Source organism: Lepidochelys olivacea (genome assembly GCF_965140295.1).
Source record: "Lepidochelys olivacea isolate rLepOli2 genome assembly, chromosome: 20".
Classification (NCBI taxonomy): Eukaryota; Metazoa; Chordata; order Testudines; family Cheloniidae; genus Lepidochelys; species Lepidochelys olivacea.
In genome coordinates, this window is record NC_140430.1 from 17,330,241 (window position 1) to 17,351,772 (window position 21,532).

At 60.4% G+C, this 21,532-nt stretch overlaps 1 protein-coding gene across 1 annotated transcript; it reads left to right on the top strand.

The window, feature by feature from the left end:
- Positions 1 to 204: 204 nt before the first annotated feature.
- LOC311510606 (transitional endoplasmic reticulum ATPase-like) lies at positions 205 to 21,296 on the top strand. The gene is made up of 18 exons (XM_084610399.1): positions 205 to 325; positions 1,401 to 1,512; positions 3,365 to 3,537; positions 6,309 to 6,451; positions 6,699 to 6,829; positions 7,680 to 7,811; positions 8,415 to 8,517; positions 9,062 to 9,195; positions 11,948 to 12,083; positions 12,427 to 12,539; positions 13,537 to 13,701; positions 13,797 to 13,919; positions 15,727 to 15,939; positions 16,453 to 16,631; positions 17,373 to 17,502; positions 19,070 to 19,228; positions 19,542 to 19,693; positions 20,246 to 21,296. Exons 1-18 carry the CDS (start codon positions 306 to 308, stop codon positions 20,364 to 20,366), a joined length of 2,439 nt encoding a protein of 812 aa, XP_084466525.1. The 5' UTR covers positions 205 to 305; the 3' UTR covers positions 20,367 to 21,296.
- Positions 21,297 to 21,532: the final 236 nt, after the last annotated feature.

The following is a 21,532-nucleotide window of genomic DNA, read 5'->3' on the forward strand; positions in this document are numbered from 1 at the left end:
CCAACCACTCCCCCATACCCCCCCCCTTCAGCTCTGGGATTCCCCAGGCCAAACACCACCCCCTCCCCCACCAAAAACCCCTCCAAGCCAACCCCCCTCCCCCAATCCAACCCCCCCCACAAGGCCCCCCCAGGGTCATTGGCCACCCCCAGGTCTCTGCCGCTCCCCCTGTGTCCGCGGGGGGCGCTGGCCGGGCGGGGCGGGGCCGAGCTCCAGCCTGGGCGGTCCAGGGCCGGGCGGGCGCAGGCAGCCGCGGGCGCTGCGGGACGGTTCGGGGCGGCCCGGGCGGGGGTAGCGCAGCCGAGATGCCGGGCCCGGGCGGGGAGTAAGTGGGGGCGCTCGAGGGGCTCCACCCCCCCCGGGGCGGGGGGCAGCCAGGGGGGGTCCTGCAGCTGGGAAGAGGCTCAGCCGGGGGGAGGGGCCGGAAAAGTTTGGATCCGAACTTGCAGGGGGGCCTACCCCCAAGTGGGGGGGCTGGGCGGGGGGCTCTGGCGCGGGGGGATCCCGAGTTTGTTGTTGTGGCGGGGGGGGGGCAACTGGTGTCTATAACGGGCGATGAGCCCACGCCGCGGGGTATTTATAGGGGAGGCTCTTGGCACCGGCTGGGGTGAAACACGATCCCCACACGCGCCCGGGACTGGCACAGAATCAGCGTGGCAGAGGGCAGCCCCGCCCCAGGGGGCCCCGGCGTGGGGGGGACACAAATTCCTAGGCTTGGCCCCCCCCAGTGGTGCGGGACACAAACAGTGGTTGGGTCTGTTCCGGACCCGGGGCCCGAACCCGGGGCCCGAACCCGGGGCCCGCCTGTGCCGAGAGGCCGGGCCGTAGCTGGCAGTGGTAGCAGGTCTTTTACCCTCTGTGTGTCCAACTCCCATCCTCCCCCGCATCGGCTACTGTGACTCCCAAATCCTGGGGGCCTGGCTGAGGGACCCACCCCCCCCTTCCCAAGCCCCAGGGGCCTGGCTCCATGTCCCTCCCCCAGTCCTCCCCCAAGACACCCTGTGGCCTGTCTGTAACCCCCCCACACACTCTCCCCCACGCTTTAGTGCCTATCTCTGATCCCTTCCCCCACCTCAAACCGCAGGCCTAGCAACGATTGCCTCTCTGCTCCCCCTTCAAAATGCAAAGTGCTCTAGTTTTCCTTGCATCCCCTTGGCCCCCCCGTCCCCCAAAGTTGGGCTCCCAGACCCCCCTCAGCTCTGGGATTCCTCAGGCCAGGCATGTTAGGTAGGGTTGGGGTCTGAAGGCCCCTCTAAATTGACATTCTTCCCCCCCACCCCCAAGGAGTCCCGGGACCCAGGCCCTGCATCTCCTGCTCTCCCCTGTCTGAAGGGCCCGTGGGGGGGCTGGCTCTGTTTCCTTTGGGGAGGGAGACCCTCTGACCCCTCTCCCCTCTGCAGCTCCAAAGGGGAGGATTACTCCACGGCCATCCTGCGCCAGAAGCGTCGGCCCAACCGGCTCCTTGTGGATGAGGCGGTGAATGAGGACAACAGCATTGTTAGCCTGTCACAGGTACGGCCCCCGTGCCGCATGGAGAGCCCTGCCCCAGCCAGCCGCCTGGCCTGCCAAGAACCGGAGCCCCTTCCCCCCCAGGGAGGCAGGTGGCCTAGTGGGCCGAGACTGTGCAGAGGGGTCAGCTGGGGGGTACTGGGGGGACACAGGCTTTGCTCTGTAGCTGAGCCGAGGCTCCTGGGAGCTCCCTGCTGCATCCCGGGACACTCACTGACCAGCAGAGATTGAACCTGGATTCCCCTGCTCCTAAAGCGCCTGCCCTCTGAGCTCTGTGAGAATCCCCTGTTGCTAGCAATACAGGGGCTAGGACCCATAGCTAGGCAGGCTGGATTCCCGCCAGGAGAGGGTGAAGGTAACACGTGGGTACACACCCCTACGCATGTGTATACATAGCCACATGCCATCTACATACATGCACCCCCATGTGCATCATGTACGCTCCAATGCACACACATACATCATGTGCATACACTCATTATTCAAACACTGCACATGCATAAACCGTGCACGCATACACACCTCCACATACCCCAGGCATATACACACACCCGCATGAGTACTCCCCCATGCACCCATCGTGCACATCCACGCTCCAAGCACACACACACCATGCAATCTCACATAGGCACCCTGCAGACATACACCACACACACACAGCCCCAGCATACCCTATGCATATGCACACACCATGCACACACACTGTGCACACGCCATGCACATACGTGCTCCAAGCACCCCCCCCCCATGCAGTCTCACATCTGCGCCATGCACATTGTTACTCCTGGGGGAATGCTGCCTCACTGTGCGTGTGCAGAATTCATGGTCTCCGCAGATTTCTTTGCTTCCCTGCAGAAAAATGACTTCTGATGGGAGAGCAAAGGGAAGCCACAAGAGCAGTCACACGCCCCTCCCCGGCAGCACAGGCAGGTCGGTTCAGGTGCCCGGAGCAGCCAATAAAGATGTAAATCACCACTGGGGGTGTGTGAAGGGGTGGGCAGTTGTGTGTGTGTGTGTGAGAGAGAGACACTCTGTACCTCTCCCTCACTATTGCAGCACACTCAGCATGGGGAGTCAGGGCTTCAGGGAATGTCTGAGGAAGCCGGCGTGGCACAGGCGGTCCCCTCAGGCAGAGCAGAAGTAGCAGCCTGCCTGCTTAGTGAATTGTTCCCATTGTCTTTGTGAATTCCCCTGGGAGTATAAAACAGGTGTTATAAGTTTTAAGGCTCCTTCACATGGCCAGAGTGGTGTAAAGGACAGTCTGGCCTTATAAATGCTTATGGTGCTTTAGTGATTAGAACTGGTCTACATTTTTGGACTGAAAACATTTCTTATCAAAATGTGCTCCATGAACTGTTTGCTACTGACCTTTCTGGAGATGGTCAGTAGCCAGTATAAATTGTGAGTTTGATTCCCCAGCCCTCACTTGCTCTTCAGTTACCTATGATGTAACACTGAACATATGGCCGCATCTATTTGTTGACTAATAAGTAGAAATAAAGCGTCAAACCTAGCTACGTTACTATTAAGCAAGGGGATTTGGGGATTTCCTCCAATGCTCCCCACTCCCATTCTCCATCCATTGTATTGTAGTTTAAATAAATTACCTACATAATTGAAACCAGCATGCGTTATTTTGACAAATAAAATATGCAGAATTTTGCAGATGTTTTAAAATATCATGCGCAGAATTTTTAATTTTTTGGCGCAGCATTCCCCCAGGAGTAGCACATGTACCATGTACGTACCCCCGACACACCCTTTGCATATGGACACACCATGCACCCCACACATTCTGCAAATGCCCCCCGCCCCCATGCCCTGTGTGCTCCGTCACCGCCCGTCTCCATTGCAGACCAAGATGGAGGAGCTGCACTTGTTTCGGGGTGACACGGTGCTGCTGAAGGGCAAGAAGCGCCGGGAGACGGTGTGCATTGTCCTCACTGACGACTCCTGCCACAGCGAGAAGATCCGCATGAACCGCGTCACCCGCAACAACCTCCGCGTGCGCTTGGGTGACGTGGTGAGGTGAGTGCCGGGTGGGCTCTTTCCCTCCAGCTCTGCAGCTAAGAAGGGGCTGGCCTGCTCAGGGTGCGGATGGGAGACTGAAATTGGGGATCCCTGGGGTGCTGCAGGGAGCGCCCTTCTGTGACACCACTCAGGGTTGGGTGGCACCTCACTACCACCTGCCCTTAGCAGGAGGAAACCAGGGCTGTGCCTGCTGGGGTCAGATCCCCAACTCCCCCAGTCCCGGGCAACACAGTCACTCCTTTCTCTGCCTATGCAGGCCCCGCTGGCCCTCTGCGGTGGAGCGAGAGGCACACGGCAACCTCCGTGCGTCCCCTGGGAGAGCTCTACCCTGGCTCGCTGAACAATCACGGATCCGCTGCTCTCAAAGAAGCAGCATACCCGGCTTGGCCTCAGGTCACGCCCTGCTTCACGCTGCACTTTGTCTGCAGTGACAACAAACCAAAGTTCATTTAACAAAGGGAAGAGATTCCCAGGGGAGCAACTAGAAATATTTGGGAACAAAAGGTTACATGGCAAATGTAATTGTAACTCACATTCTAGAGCCTAGACTTGTTCGCTCTCTATGACACGAAAGGATTGAGGTGAAGTTCACCCCAGAGTCCTTCTGGCGTTTTTCAGCCAGGCCTAGCTGGGAGCTTGTTTTCGTGAGGCAAACCGTGCTGCCAGCTGGTCCCCTGGTCCAGAATGCTATGTCCCTTTGCGACCCCCAAATATGTATATGAAAACGGTCCTTTGATGGTGGAGAGCCTCCTGCTGTGTGTCCCTGCCTGCAGATTTTGCAGTCTCTTGTTAATTTCGCAGTCCTTTTGATCATTGTTCCCTTTAAGCTGCGTGCGTGTCCACAGATCCGAAACCCCGCGCGCGTGTCCACAGATCCGAAACCCCGCGCGCTCGGTGAAACCCATCGCGCACAAACATTTGCACAGCAGAATTTTTTGGTGTACACAGCCTGTCAAAAATTAGAGGGAACATTGGTCTTGATTAGTTGGTGGCCCCTTATTGAAATAGACTTACACTGGGAAACACACAGTAAGTAACCCCAACTGTCCACACAACGTGATGGGATCTAAATGAGCTGTTACCACTCAAGAAAGGGATCTTGGAGTCACCGGGGATAAGTCTCTGAAAACATCCACTCAGCGTGCAGCGTTCATTGTTCAGAACAATGGACGGACTGTTAGGAACCCCTAGGAAAGGGCTAGGTAGTGAGAGAGGAAATATCCCAATGCCACGCCATGGTGCGCCCACACCTTGAATACTGTGTGCAGCTCTGGTCACTCCGTCTCCAACAAGAAAAAGGTACAGATGAGGGTGACAAAAATGAGTAAAGAAGTGGAACAGTTTCCATAAGAAAGGAGATTGAAAAGACTTGGGCTGGTCAGCTTAGACCAGAGACGACGAAGAGGGGACGTGACAAAGGTGTGTAATATCAGGAGCAAAGGGACGAGGGAAGTGTTACTGGTCCCTTCACAGAACACAAGAACCAGGGGCAGCAGGTTTCAACCAGTGGCTCTCAACTTTTCCAGACTACTGTACCTCTTTCAAGGAGTCTGACTTGTCTTGCGTATCCCGAGTTTCCCCTCACTTAACAACGACTTGCTGACAAAATCGGGCATAAAAATACAAAAGGGTCCCAGCACGCTCTTGCTGACAAATGGCTGGCTCTCTCGTTTTTACCAGGTCATTATAAAGTAAATCAATCGGAATATAACTATTGTACTTACATTTCAGTGGATAGTCCACAGAGCAGTATAAACAAGTCGTTGTCTGTCGGACATCTTAGTTTGTCCTGACTTTGCTGGTGCTTTTTATGTAGCCTGAAGTAAAACTAGGCAGGTATCTAGATGAGTTGATGGACCCCCTGGAAGACCGCTGCATACCCCCAGGGGTACGGGTACCCCTGATGGAGAGCCACAGGTTTAAAACGAAGAAAAGGAAGTACTTTTTCACACAACGCACAGCCGACCTGTGCAACTCGTTGCCGGGGGCTGTTGTGAGGGCCTCTAGTATAACTCGGTTCAAAAAAAGAACTCGGTAAGTTCCTGGAGGACAGGTCCAGCAATGGCTATTAGCCAAAATGGTCAGGGATGCAGCCCCACGCTCTGGGTGTCCCTAAGCCTCTGACTGAGAAGCTGAGACTGGATGACGGGATGGATCCCTTGGCTATTGCCCTGTTCTGTTCATTCCCTCTGAAGCACCTGACTGGCCACTGTTGGAAGATGAACCATTGGTCTGACCCAGCCTGGCCGTTCTTGTGTTCTTAATACACAGTGACCAGCCCGAGAGAGAAGCGTCCACTTCCCTCTTCCTGAACAGAGCCTGCCCGAGGCATGTTGCCTCCTTAGGCCCTGCCTTTAACGTCAAGGCTTTAAGATTGTAATGTCCGGTGCAGATGCATCAATCTGGGATATTATCCATGCCCAAGTTTTGCAGTGTCTCTGAGGGCCAGTGGGGTATTCGCCCTCAATAGAGACCTGACATGCCCTGCTTGGATGAATCATTGTATGGGGGGCTCAGTTAGGGGTAGTCTCCACAGCAGTCCGCACCGGGGGCACTGTGCTGCGGGGAGCGGGGGGCTCAGCAGGGGATGCTGTGCTGCGGGGAGCGGGGGCTCAGTATGGGGGGGCCGTGCTGCGGGGAGCAGGGGCTCAGTATGGGGGGGCCGTGCTGCGGGGAGCGGGGGCTCAGCAGGGGGCGCCGTGCGGCCGGGGCCTTGGCGGGGGGCACCATGCTGCAGGTGACGGGCTGAGCCGGGGTCTGTCCTGCAGCATCCAGGCCTGCCCAGACGTGAAGTACGGGAAGCGGATCCACGTGCTGCCCATTGACGACACCATCGTCGGCCTGACCGGGAACCTCTTCGAAGTGTACCTGAAGCCCTACTTTCTGGAGGCCTATCGGCCTGTGCACAAAGGTGAGCCGGGGTCGGGGGGAGCCCTGAGACCGACCCCCCCCTTCCTGGGATGACGGTTCGGGGGGCAGCTCCCTGGGGGGGCAGCGCGGGGCTGGCTGTCTTACCTCTGTTAGGGGAGGGTGGGGAGGTGCCCAGCCTGGAGCGCGTTGGGTAGGGCCGTCCCCCAACAGGGGGGCCCCCGCCAGGTGTGGGTTGGACTCCCCCCTACCCCCAGCTGGCTCGGTAACAACGTCCCCTCCCCCACCAGGTGACATCTTCTTGGTGCGTGGCGGGATGCGGGCCGTGGAGTTCAAGGTGGTGGAAGTGGATCCGAGCCCCCACTGCATCGTGGCCCCCGACACCGTCATCCACTGCGAGGGTGAGCCCATCAAGAGAGAGGTGGGTGCAGCCATGGCCCTGCGCCCTTCTGCGGGTGCCCCAGAGACTGCTGGATCCGGGGGGGGCACGGGAAAGGGCCCGTGGTGCTGGATCTGTGGGGAGGTGGAGCAGGGCCCGTGGTGCTGGATCTGGGGGGGGGCGGGGAGAGAAGGGCCCATGGTGCTGGATCTATGGGGAGGTGGAGCAGGGCCCATGGTGTTGGATCCGAGCGGGGGGAGGGCCCATGGTGCTGGATCTGGGGGGGGCGGGGGGGAGAAGGGCCCATGGTGCTGGATCTATGGGGAGGTGGAGCAGGGCCCATGGTGCTGGATCCGAGCCTGGGGAGGGCCCATGGTGCTGGGTCTGGGGGGGGCGGGGGGGAGCAGGGCCCATGGTGCTGGATCCGAGCGGGGGAAGGGCCCATGGTGCTGGATCTGGGGTGGGGCAGGGGGGAGAAGGGCCCATGGTGCTGGATCGGGAGGCGGCAGGGAGAAGGGCCCATGGTACTGGATCTGTTGGGAGGTGGAGCAGGGCCCATGGTGCTGGATCCGAGCGGGGGAAGGGCCCATGGTGCTGGATCTGGGGGGGGGCGGGGGGGAGAAGGGTCCATGGTGCTGGATCGGGGGGCGGCAGGGAGAAGGGCCCATGGTGCTGGATCTATGGGGAGGTGGAGCAGGGCCCATGGTGATGGATCCTGGGGGAGCAGGTTGGGTCGGGGCTGGGTCCCAACGGGGTGGAGGCAGTGTGGCTGTCTGTGGGGATCAGGGTCTGGTCCCAGAGGGGGAGGGAGTGGGTGCTGGTCCCAGGGTGGCTGCCACGGTTTTGGGAGGCCGGCTTGGTCGCACCGTGACCCTGCCCGTCACCCGTGCAGGATGAGGAGGAGAGCCTGAACGACGTGGGCTACGACGACATCGGGGGCTGCCGGAAGCAGATGGCTCAGATCAAGGAGATGGTGGAGCTGCCCCTGCGCCACCCAGGGCTCTTCAAAGCCATTGGCGTCAAGGTACTGTGAGCCCGGCAGGGCGGGGCCACCTCATCCAATCCCACAGCCAAGCAGATCTCACTGTTAGGACATCCCTGCACGAGCAGCCCTGCGCTCCTCCCCAGAGGCAGCTGCATCTCCGTGCTGGGCAAGGGATCCCTGTGTAATCAGCCCCAGCAGTCTGCCCTTTAAGCTGCTTCCCCCCATCTCAGAGCAATGGGGTCAGGCTCTCTGCAGACACAGGCAGCAGCACTGTGTCCGTGACACCCTCTGTCATATTTTCTACCTTTTCCTCCCAACCACGAGGGCTGGCAACACGCTTCTTAGCAGAAGCTGCTATCCTGATGTCGTCCAGGACCCCATTTGCTGGGTCCCCAGACATGGGCCTCAGTCCAGCCTGGGGTGCCCCCAGAGCCATCTGGACGGTCCCCCTCCCTCTGCACCCCAGGACAGGACCATCTCAGCCTCGATTAACATCGCAGTCACCTCCCTCCACCACGTCTCCTGATGGGACACTGGGTTTGGGGGCATCCGCCCTGCACGTCGCACACGTGCCCAATGCAGCCTCCTTGGGCAGTTTTCCCATCGGGTGCCTCTTGCCAACTGAGTCTGTTCCCTCCTCAGCCGCCCCGAGGCATCCTGCTGTACGGCCCCCCCGGCACCGGGAAAACGCTGGTGGCCCGAGCTGTGGCCAACGAAACAGGAGCCTTCTTCTTCCTCATCAACGGTGAGAGACGCCAAGCAGGAGGGGGCAAAGGGTGGGGAGCCCGTCCATCCCCACATGTCTGGCCATCCTTCCACGTGTCTGTCTGTCCGTCCCCACGCATGCCTGTCTAGTCTGTCCCCACGCACCCCCCTCTCTCTCATCTTTGGCATTTCTCATGCATCCCTCGCTGTGGTCTCCGGCTGCCCTCCCTCTGTGCTGCCCGCCCCACAGCACCCACCCTCCCTCCTGGTCCACTCTGCCAGGGGTGGGCTGGGTGCCCTCAGTTTTTCCCTTCATCCTGGCACTCTCCCATGCTGGTATGGTGATGCTGCCCGGTGCAGAGCTGGGCAGCTGGTGTAGAGGCCCCATTGTGCCTTGGGTTTTCATGGCTTCCTGACCCCTTGCTGGGGATTCCCTTCTGCTCTGAAGCATGCGGGTGACTGGCCCCTGCCATGGCCCTGCAGGCCGGCATCACTCCCTGTATGAATAGCCATGCACCTCACCCCAGCTGATTCTCAGTGCCAGGCAAGGGATCCCTTTATAAAGAGCCCCTGCCCCCGCCCAGGTCCGGAGATCATGAGCAAGCTGGCTGGCGAGTCAGAGAGCAACCTGCGCAAAGCCTTTGAGGAGGCCGAGAAGAATGCGCCGGCCATCATCTTCATCGACGAGCTGGACGCCATTGCCCCCAAGAGGGAGAAGGTGAGATGGGGTAGGGGATCCCAGTATAAACAGCCCCCGCGCCCCACCCCAGTGGCAGCTGCATCTCAACATCAGGGAGGGATCATATGTGAACAATCTAACCGGTCAGGGTTAAAGTTGCGGGAGAAATAGTCGATGTTATTGTCACGGATCCACAGGCCCAGTGCTCTCGCACAGCCCTGGGAGGACTCCTTTAGTGCATCAGCCCCCTTAGGGGCACACTGTCACTGGGGTCAGCCCCTTGGCTTCCCTACCTCGTGGGACCGAACCTCTGAGCCGTCAGCACCCCTGTGTCATGCCACGAGCTCCCTGCAATGAGTCCACCTGGATTGGACCCCTGGGGGAGACTTGCACCCCCAAAGGGAGCGGTGCAACCCCAGTTTCCTAATTCTGGAGTGACTCTCAGCCAGCGGTGTATAACAGCAGGATTTATTAAGGAACACAGCTTAGAAAGTCTTTAGTTAATATGAGAATGGAAAGTTACAGCAAAGTTGCGTCAGGCCCCAGCCCAGAGCCCTCTTGACTCCTCTGTAGTCCACATCCAGAAACTTCTGCTTCCAGCAGCCCCCACTTAACCACCTCACCTGGCCCCTCCTCCATCCTTTGTCCTTGTTCCCGGGCATCATGGTTATTAGTCGCTAGGTAACAAATGTCTGGGCAATTGGAGGGACCATTGTTTTCTGGGACCATCCCTGGGCCTGGGGCCGTGGACAGACAGCCAGGCATCAGTCACACCTGGGTCTCTGCAAACTTTTTCCCTGACCTATTTCAGAGTAGCAGGCCTGTTAGTCTGTATCTGCAAAGAGAAAAGGAGGACTTGTGGCACCTTAGAGACAAACAAATTTATTTGAGCATCAGCTTTCATGAGCTACAGCTCACTTCATCGGATGCATTCAGTGTAAATTCACTGAATGCATCCGATGAAGTGAGCTGTAGCTCATGAAAGCTGATGCTCAGATAAATTTGTTAGTCTCTAAGGTGCCACAAGTCCTCCTTTTCTTTTTCCCTGACCTAGTTATCCACAGAGCTCATGGGGGAAACTGAGGCACACACAAGACTCATCCAAAATATTGTGAAAAATTCTCATTCTGTCACAGTAATATTTCAGTCGGGCTTTTGACACAGTCCTGGATGACAGGTTTCAGAGTAGCAGCCGTGTTAGTCTGTATTCGCAAAAAGAAAAGGAGGACTCATACGCAAACTAGGGAAATGTGGTCTAGAAAAAAATACAATAAGGTGGGTGCACAACTGGTTCAAAGATACTCAAAGAGTACCTATCGATGGTTCGCTGTCAAACTGGGAGGGTGTGTTGAGTGGGTCCCGCAGGGGTCAGTCCTGGGTCTGGTTCTAGTCGATATTTTCATTAAATATTTGGATAACGGAGTGCAGAGTGTGCTGATAAAATCAGCGTCTGACACCAGGCTGGGAGGGCTGCTAGCTCTTTGGAGGCCAGGTTTGGAATTCAGAACGACCTTGACACACTGGAGAACTGGCGGGAAATCAGCGAGATGAAATTCAGTAAAGACAAGTGCAAAGTACTTCACTCAGGAAGGAAAAATCAACTGCACAACCAGAATATGGGGAATACCTGGCGAGGCAGTCGTAGTGCTGGAAAGGAGCTGGGGTTCTAGCGGAGCACAGATCGAATATGAGTCAACAGTGCGAGACGGCTGTGAAAACGGCTGATCTTGTTCTGGGGTGTAGGATTAACAGGAGTGTCGTACGTAAGACACAGGAGGTGACTGCCCCACTCTGCTCGGCACTGGGGAGGCCTCAGCTGGAGTCCCGTGTCCAGTTCTGGGCGCTGAGCTTTAGGGAAGATGTGGACAGGTTGGAGAGAGGCCAGAGGAGAGCCACAAACATGATCAGAGGTTTAGCAAACCGGATCTCTGAGGAAAGGTTCAAACCTGGACATGTTTAGCCTGAGAAAAGACGTCTGAGGGGGACCTGAGAACATGCTAAGGGCTGTTACGAAGAGGACAGAGATCAGTGGTTCTCCGTGTCCCCGGGGGGTAGGACAAGAGACAATGGGCTTAATCTGCAGCAAGGGAGATTTCGGTTGGATATTAGGCGAAACTTTCTAACTCCAAGGGGAGTTTGGCTCTGGAACAGGCGACCAAGGGTGGTTGTGGAGTCCGCATTATTGGCGGTTTGTAAGAACAGGTTGCACCAACCCAGGGACGGGCTGGGGTTACTTGGCCCTGCCTCAGGGCAGGGGGCTGGACCTGGTGACCTCTGGAGGCCCCTTCCTGCCCCCATCCCTAGGATTCTGTGATCATTGATCATAAAGAGGGGCCGTGTCGTGTCTGCTGGAGGCCCCAGGGCACATGCACATGCATGTGTGCAGCCGCCTGACCCTGGCTGGCTGGTGTTTCTCGCTGTCTTGCTCTGATGCCAGCTGCCCTGATTTCCTGCTTTGGCCGGGCAACAGGGGTTGGTATGGGGTGGAGCGAGCCCGCTGCTGGCAGGGGTTAGGGTTTATGGGATTTTACAGCGCCAGATCCTCCTGCTTCATCTCGGATGTGAGGCCAACGGTTCCCAATCAGAGAGGGAAGAGCAGGGAGTCCTCAGGGGCATCCTCAGTCTGGCACCAGGGGGCGCTGTGCTGCTGGGGAGTGCCCTGTCATTAGACGGTGCTGTGTCCATGGCTCAGCCTGGCCCAGAGCTGTCTGAGCAGCAGGGAGGTCCCGGGGGCCCTGGTCACTGGTGCTTGGTCTCCCCGTTCTCAGCCCAACCCCCTCCCCTGTTGCAGACACATGGCGAGGTAGAGCGCAGGATCGTGTCCCAGCTGCTGACGCTCATGGATGGCCTCAAGCAGCGGTCCCATGTCATCGTCATGGCCGCCACCAACCGGCCCAACAGCGTGGACCCCGCCCTGCGCAGGTTTGGTAGGTGCCCGGGTGTGGGGCTGCAGGGACATGGGGACCCCACCCAGGGCCCTCACTGTGGGAGGCAAGTAAATCCTGGACTGAAAGTCCTGGCTTCCTATCTTCCCCCTGCTGCTGCACTAACTGGGGATAGAACCCAGGAGTCCTGGCTCTCAGCCCCTGCTCTAACCACTAGACCCCATTCTCCTCCCAGCACTGGGGATGGATCCCAGGAGTCCTGGCTCCCAGCCCCTCCTGCTCTGCTTGCTAGCCCCCAGCCCCCGCTCCTGGGGCATGATGGTTCCACACTCTGTGTATGTTTGCGAGGGGCTGGGCTGAGACCCCAACCCCTCTCCTTCCCCAGGGCGCTTTGACCGCGAGATCGACATCGGGATCCCAGACTCGGTCGGGCGGCTGGAGATCCTGCAGATCCACACCAAGAACATGAAGCTGGCTGAGGACGTGGATCTGGAGCGGGTGAGAGGGTGGGGTTGGACGGGGCGGGGAGAGGGAGAGCTGGGGGGTCGTGTACATGGATGTGGGGGTGGGGGCAGGTGTGTGGGGACTGGAGTCTGTATAGATGAGGGGAGGGTCATGTGTGCTTGGGGGAAGGGTGGGGCAGGGGACCTGTGATCCCTCCCCTGTGGCTGGCTGGTCCCTCCCCATAGCTCCATCCCCAGCTAGTGCTTCCACCCCCAAGGTCCCCTGGCTGGCCCCTCCCCACAGCCCACTGCTCTGTGGCCCTGTTGGCTGGCCCCCATGGCCCTGTTCTCTGACTGGCCCCGTTCTCTGGCCGCCCTCTCCCCGTGGTCCCGTTCTCTGGCCGCCCTCTCCCCGTGGCCCCGTTCTCTGGCCGCCCTCTCCCCGTGGCCCCGTTCCCTGGCTGGCCCCCGTGGCCCTGTTCCCTGACTGGCCCCGTTCCCTGGCCCCCTGCCTCCCGTGGCCCCGTTCCCTGGCCCCCGCCTCCCGTGGCCCCGTTCCCTGGCCACCCTCTCCCCGTGGCCCCGTTCCCTGGCCCCCCGCCTCCCGTGGCCCCGTTCCCTGGCCACCCTCTCCCTGTGGCCCCGTTCCCTGGCTGGCCCCTGTGGCCCTGTTCCCTGACTGGCCCCATTCCCTGGCTGCCCCCCCCGCCTCCCGTGGCCCCGTTCCCTGGCTGCCCTCTCCCCGTGGCCCCGTTCCCTGGCTGGCCCCGTTCCCTGGCTGCCCCCCCATCCCTTCCCATGGCCCCGTTCCCTGGCTGGCCCCCGTGGCCCTGTTCCCTGACTGGCCCCGTTTCCTGGCTGCCTGTGGCCCCGTTCCCTGGCGCCTCTCCCCCCTCCCCTCCCGTGGCCCCGTTCCCTGACTGGCCCCGTTTCCTGGCTGTCCGTGGCCCCGTTCCCTGGCTCCTCTCCCCCCTCCCCTGCCGTGGCCCCGTTCCCTGGCTGCCTGTGGCCCCGCCCCCCGTGGCCCCGTGTCAGGCGCCCTGTGGCTGCAGGTGGCCAGAGACACGCACGGGCACGTGGGCGCGGACCTGGCGGCCCTGTGCTCCGAGGCGGCGCTCCAGGCCATCCGCAAGAAGATGAACATCATCGACCTGGAGGACGACACCATCGACGCCGACATCCTCGACGCCATGGCCGTCACCATGGACGACTTCCAGGTAACCTGGCGACCCCGCCCCTGGGCCCCGCCCCTCCTCCCCAGCCCGAGGCCACGCCCCTCATGCTCTTCCCCCCCCCCTGTCCCCCCCCACAGTGGGCGCTCAGCCAGAGCAACCCGTCGGCGCTGCGGGAGACGGTGGTGGAGGTGCCCCAGGTCTGCTGGGAGGACATTGGGGGGCTGCAGGAGGTGAAGCGAGAGCTGCAGGAGCTGGTGCAGGTGAGTGGGGGGCTGCACCCGCCTTGCCCAGGCTAAGCAAGGATCCGCCCGTTTGGGGCTTGGATGGGACTCTCCCTCCTCCATGCCAGCCCCAGTGCCCCAGTGCAGTGCTAGGGGGCGCTGTGCTGCAGCGGGCGGGGTCGGGGCTGTGGCAGGTTGGGTCACAGAAACCCCCTTGGGAGCTGCCACCGGGTGTGTTGAGATGACCGCTGAGCCCATTTTCCCTGGCAGCCTGGGACTTCAGTACCCTGCCTTGTTTGAGCCAGACACGCCAGCCTGCTGCAAACACAGACCCGGGTCTGAGCCACGTCCCCCACAAGCTGCCGGCTTAATTGAAAACAGCTTAAGAAGTGCTCCTGTCTCCAACACCCAGATGCCCAGTTCCCAGTGGGGTCCAAACCCCAAATAAATCTGTTTTACCCTGTATAACGCTTATACAGGATAAACTCACAAATTGTTCACACTCTATAATACTGATAGAGAGATGCACAGCTGTTCCCCCCCCCCAGGTATTAATACATACTCTGGGTTAATTAATAAGTAAAAAGTGATTTTTATTAAATATAAAAATTAGGATTGAAGTGGTTCCAAGTAGTAGCAGACAGAACAAAGTGAGTTACCAAGCAAAATAAAATAAAACGTGCAAATCTAAACCTAATACAGTAAGAAAGTGAATACAGGTGAAATCTCACCCTCGGATGTTTCAATAAGCTTCTGTCACAGACTGGATGCCTGCCTAGTCTGGGCACAATCCTTTCCCCTGGTACAGCCCTTGTTCCAGCTCAGGTGGTAGCTAGGGAATTCCTCATGATGGCCACCCCCTTTTTTTCTGTTCCACCCACTTATATATCTTTTGCACAAGGTGGGAATCCTCTGTCCCTCTCTGGGTTCCCACCCCTCCTTCTTACATGTCACTGTAAGACTTCCTTACCCATTTGCCGGTAAACAGAGCCATTTACAACCAATTGTCCTGGCTGATGGGAGCCATCAAGATTCCCAGCCACCGTTAATGGCCCACAGTTTGCATAATTACAATAGAACCTCAGAGTTATAGTTCATATTTCTAGTTTCAGATACAAGAGTGATACATACCTACAAATAGGATGACCATGCTCAGTAGATTGTAAGCTTTGTAATGATACCTTACAAGAGACCTTTTGCATGAAGCATATTTCAGTTACGTTATATTCACACTCATTAGCATATTTTCATAAAACCATATAGAGTGCAACATCACAGGGGCTCAGGAGGGGGCACTGTGCTCCAGGGGGTGGGGTGGGGGCTCATCAGGAGCCTCTGCTGCAGGGAGCGGGATGGGGGGCTTAGGAAGAGGCGGCGTGCTGCAGGGGGCGGGGTAGGGATTCAGCAGGGGGCGCCGTGCTGCAGGGGGCGGGTTCACCAGGAGGCGCTGGGCAACAGGGGTCAGGGTGGGGACTCAGTAAGGGGTGCTGTGCTGCAAGGAGCAGGATGGGGGGCTCAGCAGGGGGTGCCATGCTGCAGAGGGTGAGTGGGGGCTCAGTAGGGGGCGCCGTGCTGCAGGTGGCGGGGTGGGGGCTCAGTAGGGGGCGCTGTGCTGCAGGGGCGGGGTGGGGGCTCAGTAGGGAGCGCCGTGCTGCAGGGGGCGGGGGGCGGACTCAGTAGGGGGAGCTGTGCTGCAGGGGGCGGGGTGGGGGCTCAACTGGGGTGCCGTGCTGCAGGGGGCAGGGTGGGGGCTCAGTAGGGGGCATCTCCATGGTGCAGTGAAGGGAGGGGGCGATGCTGGCTTTCTGGGCCCCCCTATCCCTGATTCCTGACCCCTCCCCTGCAGTTCCCGGTGGAGTACCCGGACAAGTTCCTGAAGTTCGGCATGACGCCATCACGGGGTGTGCTGTTCTACGGGCCGCCCGGCTGCGGCAAGACCCTGCTGGCCAAGGCCATCGCCAACGAGTGCCAGGCCAACTTCGTCTCCATCAAGGGTCCCGAGCTGCTCACCATGTGGTTCGGGGAGTCCGAGGCCAACGTGCGCGACGTCTTCGACAAGGTGCGTGGGGCATGGAGCGCTGGCCCGGCTGGGCCTTGGGGGCTCCCCCTCGCACTCAGCCGGGCCTTGGGGCTCCCCACGACCTGCCTGGCCGGGCCTCAGGGTGCTGGGGCATGGGGGGGCCTCTCTACTGCTCCTACCCATGAGCCCTGGCTGCAGGGTCTGTGTTGCCCCCTCAACCTGCTGTGCTCACCAGTTGTGGGGGTGATGCCTGCACAGCCAAAGGGGCGCAGGTTTGGGGGGATTCCTGCTAATCGGGGGAGGGGAGCTGCATGGTGCCCCAGCCTGACCCAGCAGCAGGGGAGCCCCTGTCCCAGCACTGCTGTTGCAGTGAGTACCCCCCACCCCCGCCCTGGGGCTCCCCGCTGCCCAGTGCATTCTGTCCCTCTCCAGGTGTCCCCCCCCCAGGCCCGCCCCTCACTCTCTTCCCCGCTCAGGGTCTCCCTGCACACCCTGTTCTCTTCCCCCTCGGGAGCTCCCCCCCACGCCCCACTCTCTCCCCCTGCGCCCCAGGCTCGCCAGGCCGCCCCCTGCATCCTGTTCTTCGACGAGCTGGACTCCATCGCCAAGGCACGGGGGGGTGGCGCGGGGGACGGCGGGGGGGCGGCCGACCGTGTCATCAACCAGATCCTCACCGAGATGGATGGCATGACCAACAAGAAGACCGTCTTCATCATCGGGGCCACAAACAGGTGAGACTCCCCCAGGCACCCTGCCCTCCAGGCCCAGGCTGCTGGGACCAGGACAAGCCCCTCTGTGCCGCCCTGCTGCGTGCTCCTGCGCCGTGGGAGACCTGGCCATGGGGAGGGGCATGAGGACCACGCCCCCCATCTATATGAGCTTGGGAGAGGCACCCTGGGAGCAGGGGTGGGGGCAAGGTCCCTGAGAGCAAGGGGGCACGGTCCGTGGGGTTGGGGAGGTTTCCTTGGGTGGACAAGATCCCTGGGGGCAGGAGACGGGCAAGAGGGTGAGCAGGTTCTGTGGGGGTGGGAGAGGTTCCTGGGGGCAGGGGGGGCGGGGGAGGGTTCCTGGGGCGGGGGGGCAGGGCAGGCTCCTTGGGGACAGGGGAGGGTCCCTTGCAGGGGACAGGGTCCCTGGGGACAGAGGGTGAGCAGGCTCTGTGGAGGCGGGGGAGGTTCCTTGGGGACGGGGGGGTAGGGCAAGCTGCATGGGGGTAGGGGAGGGTCTCTCATGGGGGACGGGCTTCCTGGGGTTTGTCTCCTTTTCTTCGCAGTCCAGTTTCCCTGGAGAAGCTTTGCGCGGCCGTAGTACCCATGCTCCCCAGGGCTGCTCCGGGGCCGAGGGACGCCAGGGTGGGGGTGGGTGTATGTGGGAGCTGCCCCCTCTCTGGAGGTGCCCCAGGACGCCCCCTGGGGTGGGTGCCGGGCAGGGGCTGAGGCTGTCTCTCCTTGTCGCCTCCCCCCCATCCCCAGGCCAGACATCATCGACCCAGCCATCCTGCGCCCGGGGCGGCTGGACCAGCTCATCTACATCCCGCTGCCTGACGACACCTCCCGGGCGGCCATCCTGAGTGCCAACCTGCGCAAGTCGCCTGTGGCCGGGGTGAGTGAGCACGCCAGGCCTCGCAGCACCTCCTCCCCCAGCCGCACGGCGCTCTGGTCTCGTAGAGCCGCAGCTTTGCCAACTCTCAGCACTGGAGCCTGAGACTTGCGCTCGTTTCTTCCCTAAATCCCCAGCTCACGGGAGTACAGGGGAGCCCCTCGGCTTTCACGCCCGCAAAGAAATTGTTTTCTAGCTCTTGTGGCTGCAGAGCGGAGCTGGAAAGCGTGAGCCCAGGAGGCAAAGGAAGAGAACCCAGCTTGCATTGTTCAGTATTTAAATCTCGGGATTTTTAGGTTGGTCTCATGATATTTCCACCAGGCCTGACGCGTGAGGTTTCCACGCTTGGGGTCAGCAACACTGGGGCGGCTTCCTAAACCCACCCTGTGGGGAAGTTGGCGCACTCTGTGTGTACCCATGGGAAGAATGTGTATGTGGGGGGTGTATGTATGTATCCACCCCAAGGCAGATCCTATCTGTCTGTCCCCCCGCCTGACCCCCAGATAGATTGTGTGTGTGCCTATCCCCACCCCAAAGCAGCTCCCTTGTGTGTGTGTCTCTGGCCTAAGGCAGCTCCCATGTGTGTCCATGGGCACACAAAAGTGGAGCTGCTCACCCACAAATACATCCCCCAGAGGCTACAGGAGAAATCCTTCTCAGAGTTAGGCTGGTGTCAGTCTGGTTTAAACATGTGAGGGCCAGTGAGGCAGCTCCAGATTGCTGTGTTACTGGGAGCAGAGTCTGGCTTTTCCAGTCCTCGCCAGGGGTGGCATTTGCTGGGGGGCAAGGCTCCCCCCCATGGACAATTTCTAAGAACATGAAAAAAACTTTAATTTGCATCTAAATGGTTCCATGGGACTTTTTTTCCAGCAGAAATGTGAAAACTGAAGAATTGCAGTTAAAAACCAAAATATTTTCATTCTGAAGCCTGCGGTGGTGCCTCATGAATCCTTTCGCCTCTCTAGGCTGGGCTCCCTGGTCAGACTACATGTCCCATGATGCACCATGGACTCCCTTCTTGGCAAGAGGAAGTGGTGCCTCATAGGAGATGTCATCTGGCCAGGAAGTCTGGTCTAGAGAATGGGGACGTGAGACTACTGAACTACGTTCCCCATGATGCACCATGGCATCCACCCTTGGTGAGAGGTGGGGGGTGCATCATAGGAGGCTGTGTCCTTGGTGCATCATGGGAGATGTAGTCTGCCCAGGAAGCCTGGTCCATAGAGGAGAATGGGGATGTGATGCAACCCAACTACAACTCTCATGAAACAAGGGGGTGACATTTCAGAATCAAAATATTTGGGTTTTTTTTATGAGGAACCCAACTTTTCTGCGGGAAATGGACGCTCTAGATGTGGAAAAATGGCTTTGTCCAAAACCTGATTGTCTGAAAAGGGTTTAGATGGAAGGTTTTGATCAGCCTCATGCTCATCCCAGGAATGACTGCCTTTGCCCCCCTCCAGCCCCTGACTGGCTGTGTCTCTCCCACCCCCCTGGAATGTGACCCCCCCAATGCGCTCTTTGTTTCCCTCCCATCCCCTGACTATCTCTCTCTTCCCTCCCCCCGCAGGATGTGGACCTGAACTACCTGGCCAAGATCACCCACGGGTTTTCGGGTGCTGACCTCACTGAGATCTGCCAGCGCGCCTGCAAGCTCGCCATCCGCGAGGCCATCGAGATGGAGATCAAGATGGAGCGGGAACGCCAGAGCCACCCAGATGCCGTCATGGTATGGGGGGGACCTCACAGGGCAAGGGGGCAAACCCCTCCCTGCTGCAAGGCACTGGGGGGCTTGAACCCCCAGCTCCCTGACAGTGGGGCAGCTGCACAGCCTGAGCTACCCCCTCACTGGGGGGGGGGTCCCCTGAGCCTTGGCTTCTGCCCCCTGGGGCGCCCCCACCAGGCCGGTGAGAGTGGAGCAGGCCAATCACATGGCCCTTGTTTGCCGATGGAGCAGCCCTGGGTTGGCTGATCAGGGCCAGACCGGGCGTGACCATGTCATCCGTCCCCCTCCCCCCCCCGGCCCCCCTTCCCCTGGGCAGGAGGACGACTACGACCCAGTGCCCGAGATCCGTCGGGATCATTTTGAGGAGGCCATGCGCTTCGCCCGCCGCTCCGTCAGCGACAACGACATCCGCAAGTACGAGATGTTCGCCCAGACACTGCAGCAGAGCCGTGGCTTCGGCAACTTCAGGTAGGGAGCAGATCCCCCGACGTCGTTCTCGGCCCCAGGACCCTGCCAGCCCTGCCCTCAGCCCCCTGGGATCCCTTCAGGTCTCTGGGATTTCCCCCCAGCCCTGCCCTCAGCTCCCTGGGATTTCCCCCCAGCCCTGCTCTCAGCCCCCTGGGATCCCCAGCCATCCCCCCAGCCCTGCCCTCGGCCCCCTAGGATTTTCCCCCTTGTCTGTCCTCAGCTCTTACAATCCACCTACCTGCCCTCACCCCCCTGGGATCCCTCCAGCCCTGCCCTCATCTCTGGGATCTGCGCCCTCCCCAGGACTGCCCCAGCCTTAGTCTCAGCCCATTGGCCTTGCTGTCACCCTCAGCCCCTGGATCCTCTGCCTGCTCTCCCCCTGCCCCACTAGCCCCCCCCCCCCCGGTGTCGCGCTCAACCCCGGGAAGAATGGCCTGCCCGTGGCCAGCACAAGGGGACCCGAGGGCTGATGGTTGTGCCAGACGATGCCTCTGCCAAGGGCAGGGCTCCCTTCCCCCATCCCACTGAGCCAGCCCCGCTCTCTCCCCACAGGTTCCCAGCTGGGAAGCAGAGCAGGGACGGGGGCGCCGACGGCGCAGGTGGCTCCCGGGAGGGCGACAACAGCCGGGGCAGCCTCTTCCAGGAGGAGGGGGACGACGACCTCTACAACTGATGGGCGGGATCATTGGCCCCGCCCCCTGCACCAAAGCATCAGCTCCGCCCCTTGCGCCAGACAGCCCCGCCCCTTGCACCAGGGCATCTTATACCAAAGCCTCGGCTTTGCCCCTTGCACCAGAAAGCTCCGCCTTCCCAACCAGACAGGCCCGCCCCCTGCATCAAAGAGCCCCGCCCCTCGCTCCAGAGAGCTCCGCCTTTCCAACTGGAAAGCCCCACCCCCCCCTTTGCACCAGGCAGACCCGCTCCCCTGCCAGCTGCGATTCCCCGCATGCCCCCGTTGCTCTTGGTTGTGTTCTTTTGTGTGGTAACAAACCCAGGTGTCCCAGCCCGCCCTCAGATCACGGGACCCCAGCGTCCTGCGGACTCCCGTGACTTTGGAGAAAGACCCCCCCCCCCACCTCTGTGTCCCTCACTGCAGCCTCCCGCTCAGGATTACAGCTCTGGCCAGCCATGGGGCTCCTGCCAGCAGCTGCCCCCAGGCCTGGACGTATCCTGCGGGCTGTGACACTGAGTGCGCCCGCCCTGCCCCGCCCCCAGCCAGGTTGGTGCCTTCTTAGCGCCAGCTTTGTCGTTTTGCCTTTCGGATCAGTGGCCCGGGAGTGCGGGGAGGGAAGAGCGTGACTCCCCCTGGGCCCCACCCCTGGCCGACGGCTCTGACACCGGCAGGAAGCAAGAGGATCTGGACCCTGGATCGCTCTGGCACCTGGGCACCATCCTCCCGCTGATGGCACCCAGACCCCCACCCAGCGCCTCCGCCCCCTCCCCCAGCCGCCCCAGGGCTGGCACCAATCACAAGGCCCGCAGGGCCCTGGGTTGGGGCAAGAGGATGTGGGACGTCCCAGATCCCCCCCCTGCCGGAGCTAGCCGCATGCGTGTGCCCAGCGGGGTCTGTAAAGGCTGGACACTAGTAAAGATCTGGATTGTGGGGGCTGTGTCAGCTGGGGGCTCTGCCTGAGTCAGGCGCCGTGACGGTGGGGGGAGTGTGACTGTCACGGGAAAGGGCTGGGCAGGGAAGGGGACACGGGGCCTTTCCCCTCTAGGGGGCGCCGGCTCTGATCCAGCCCCCGGGGCAGGGGACTGGCCGGCTGGGAGGGGCAGCTGGGATGCCATCGACTGAGCTGGTTGGAGGCTGCAGCATGGGCTGAGTTTGCTGGGCCTCTA

Coding starts and splice junctions, on each gene's coding strand:
- LOC311510606 (XM_084610399.1), top strand. CDS start 306: ATGCCGGGCCCGGGCGGGGA. Junction 7,812..8,414: donor TCAAAGCCATTGGCGTCAAG/GTACTGTGAGCC, acceptor TTCCCTCCTCAG/CCGCCCCGAGGCATCCTGCT. Junction 15,940..16,452: donor TGCGCGACGTCTTCGACAAG/GTGCGTGGGGCA, acceptor CCTGCGCCCCAG/GCTCGCCAGGCCGCCCCCTG.